The 3,187-nt window shown below is 32.2% G+C and overlaps 1 protein-coding gene across 1 annotated transcript; it reads left to right on the top strand.

Moving 5' to 3' along the window:
• The first annotated feature begins 292 nt into the window (after positions 1 to 292).
• Positions 293 to 2,416, top strand: LOC120068722 (photosystem II 10 kDa polypeptide, chloroplastic-like). The gene is made up of 5 exons (XM_039020428.2): positions 293 to 451; positions 550 to 608; positions 731 to 786; positions 944 to 996; positions 2,170 to 2,416. The coding sequence occupies exons 1-5, from the start codon at positions 298 to 300 to the stop codon at positions 2,262 to 2,264; spliced, it is 417 nt and encodes a 138-aa protein (XP_038876356.1). The 5' UTR covers positions 293 to 297; the 3' UTR covers positions 2,265 to 2,416.
• Positions 2,417 to 3,187: the final 771 nt, after the last annotated feature.

The following is a 3,187-nucleotide window of genomic DNA, read 5'->3' as shown; positions in this document are numbered from 1 at the left end:
TAAAGACAAAATACATAACATTTTAAAAAATCAATGAAAAAATCAAAACAAAAAAATATCACAGCCGTTAAACCAAAGATCAACGGCCATTGTTTGAACTTCAATGGAAGCGGCTAAAATAGTTCGCAAAAAGATTCAGATAACACAATAAGATTATATCCGGATTACCGCCATTCACGAGATGCCACGTGTCGCCTTACCAATCACACTTCTCAGATTATCAAGCTCCGAGTTCCGTTTTGCGCCATTGCAGATTATCGACCTGAAGAAGAAGAAGAAGAAGCTCATCGATCGGAAATGGCGGCCTCGGTGATGACCTCAGTGAGTCTCAAACCAGCTCCCTTCACCGTCGAGAAATCGGCGAAAGGTCTTCCATCTCTGGCGAGAAACTCCGTCCCCTTCAAGGTCGAGGCCAGTGGCGGGAAGAAGATCAAGACCGACAAACCGTATGGTAAAATTAACCACCGATTGGTGCGATTTTTGGCTTATTGGAGACTGATTTTTAGTTTATCAATGATTCTGACTCATTTTTCGATGTAATGCGTGTAGGAATCAATGGCTCGATGAATTTGAGGGATGGACTTGATGCATCCGGAAGGAAGGGCAAGGTTATCATTCGGATTTCTGAATCTCTTCTTTCCATTGATGAAACTAACGTTTTAGTAATCTGATAATTGTTAGCTACTCTGCAACTTAAATTTGATACTGTTTTCGAATTTGATTGATTTAGGGAAAGGGAGTGTACCAATTTGTCGACAAGTACGGGGCCAATGTCGACGGCTACAGGTGAAACATCTGGCTCTGATTTTGTTCATAGTTTTCTGAATTTGAAAATCAATCTGAATTCAAAGCGTTACTGTTTATGTTTAATTTGAAAATCTTCCATTATTATCGCATTAACAAACTAATGTGTATTATATTATTGTATTCTCGAATTTTGCAGTCCCATCTACGACACCAAAGACTGGTCTCCAAGTGGTGACGTCTATGTTGGTGGTAAGTTCTTCCACCATTTTTGATTCTGCAATCCTATTTCGTTTGAATCATTCATATAATATTTACACATACATTAGATTACGGAATTGAGTTTTATATGTTAGTAATTTGAATTGAATGTGCCTGCTGAATAATTTTATGATTGATTGAATATTTTATGAATTTGTAATAACATAGGCATCTAATCTACTTTCAGTAGACAATACATGAATTATGAAGAGCTGAAATCATGAATAATGGTGTTGAAAAGTGGGTTTTCAGTTTCTAATGTTTGCTCAATTTCTTTTTTTCATCATTAATTTCTTCTTCATATACCTTAAAAGTTATGATTTTGTTAGCTTAACAAGTATACTTTTTAAAACATTATATCAATTGTATTTAAAAAAAGTTCCGAGACAAATAAGTTTAATAAGTTAATGTATTTTATGCATAAAAAATGATTGGATTATTTCACTCTCAAAAATAGTTATTATAGTATTACAATTTCATCGGTTTATTTATTATCGTCAACAACAACCTAACTCAATTAGCATATAGATGTATTAGTGACAGAAAAATTTGTAGTTTGAATCTCCAATCTCTGTTATACTTAAAAAAAACAAGTATTCGATACATGTATAACAATGTATATTTATTTGTGTTTTATACAAGTTTATTTGTGAAAACAAATTTGCTAACACTTGTCCAACAAGCATCCGACACTGGACACATCATCCACAACTTAAGTGTCGGCAATTCTTAAAACATAAATAACCACTAGACTTGACATGAAAACTTAAAGCTGTAGATAATCATGGTAAGTTATTCACTTTGTATATTATAACCCTCTCTTTCATTTATAAGTTTGAATATAGGAACTCAAAGCTTGAAATATGAACTGTTGATATTATTTCGATTGGAATTCAACCAATCTTACTTTATTAGCATGTCAAACTCTATACTTTTTTAACCCAACGATGTGTGCATTTGATTTTGATTTAGAGTTAGTTTTCATGTATATAACCTTGCAGAGAAATTACATCAAAATTATCTTAACAAACAGAAGTCAATATCAATGCCTAGTAAATGTCAACATTAAAGACAATCATTTATGGATAGAATTGAAATATGGAATTCCATTGCGATTACACAAAATATATTTGTTGATATATTGTGGACAACATTGAATTTTAGGTACTACTGGGTTAGCCATTTGGGCAGTGACCTTGGCTGGTCTTCTTGCTGGAGGTGCTCTTCTTGTGTACAACACCAGTGCTTTGGTGCAGTAAGCTCGAGAAAAGTTAAAAGTCTGTTTTTTGTTTAATTAACATTAGTTTTTGTAGCATGTTATTATGAACCAACATTATTATTAAGAACTTCTGTGTAATTATCTGGACAATTGCGTCATAAGTGCTCGGTAAGATGATTCTTCTCTTTCCCATCTTTACTTGTGAAATCGAGTTTGAAATCAATTTTGGAAACAGTACTCCTAAGGTCGAAAAATTCTTTTGGGGCAGTCGAGTTGGTAATTATTATATGAGAAGTTAGATTATCTCGAAAGTTAAATTGTTTGTATTTGGAGTGCAAAGTTGAGTTAGTTGAATTAAGTTGAAATGTCTGTGTTTGGAGTGTTAAATTGAGTTAAGTTGTGTCAGAAAGTTGTGTTTAGGATGTAAAAATGAGTAGAGTTGAGTTGAGTTGAGATATCTAGTGTAGTTTTTCTAAACAAAATTGATTTTGTATAGTTTTTTTTTTTTTTAAATAGCCAAATGTACATTTATTTATTTCATTCTTGAAACATAACAAATTCAAACAAAGTAAAGATACACTAAACACAAATTTGGAATGTAACTTTTGAACACACGACTACATAATATATTTTTTTTTGGAAAAAATACCCTTTTGGTCATTGAGTTTTCAAGAATAGGTGTGATTGGTTCTTGAGTTTTCAAGAATAGGTGCGATTGGTCCTTGAGTTTTCAAATTAATTATTTTAGTCCTTGAGTTTTCAAGGAGAAAATTAAAAGGATATTGTCCTTTTAGAAACTATTTAGGAAAATATTATTGTTTTCAAACTATTTGTAAAAAAATATTGTTTTTTTTTTTAAATAAGTCGAAGGTTGAAAATTCGACTAATTTTGAACCCTCGACCTTCCTTTCACTTGTACGTCGAACTTTGAACCATTACCTTGCCCTTCCTAACATTATTATT

This window comes from Benincasa hispida, chromosome 1 (assembly GCF_027475165.1).
Source record: "Benincasa hispida cultivar pf3 chromosome 1, pf3_genome.v1.1, whole genome shotgun sequence".
Taxonomy (NCBI): domain Eukaryota; kingdom Viridiplantae; phylum Streptophyta; class Magnoliopsida; order Cucurbitales; family Cucurbitaceae; genus Benincasa; species Benincasa hispida.
This window is presented reverse-complemented; position numbering and strand designations above follow the sequence as displayed.

What these genes read in the sequence shown, in the direction of transcription:
- LOC120068722 (XM_039020428.2), top strand. Translation starts at nt 298, where the DNA reads ATGGCGGCCTCGGTGATGACCTCAGTGAGTCTCAAACCAGCTCCCTTC. An exon ending in GCCAATGTCGACGGCTACAG is followed by an intron (nt 787 to 943) that starts GTGAAACATCTG and finishes CGAATTTTGCAG; the next exon opens with TCCCATCTACGACACCAAAG. An exon ending in TGGTGACGTCTATGTTGGTG is followed by an intron (nt 997 to 2,169) that starts GTAAGTTCTTCC and finishes ATTGAATTTTAG; the next exon opens with GTACTACTGGGTTAGCCATT.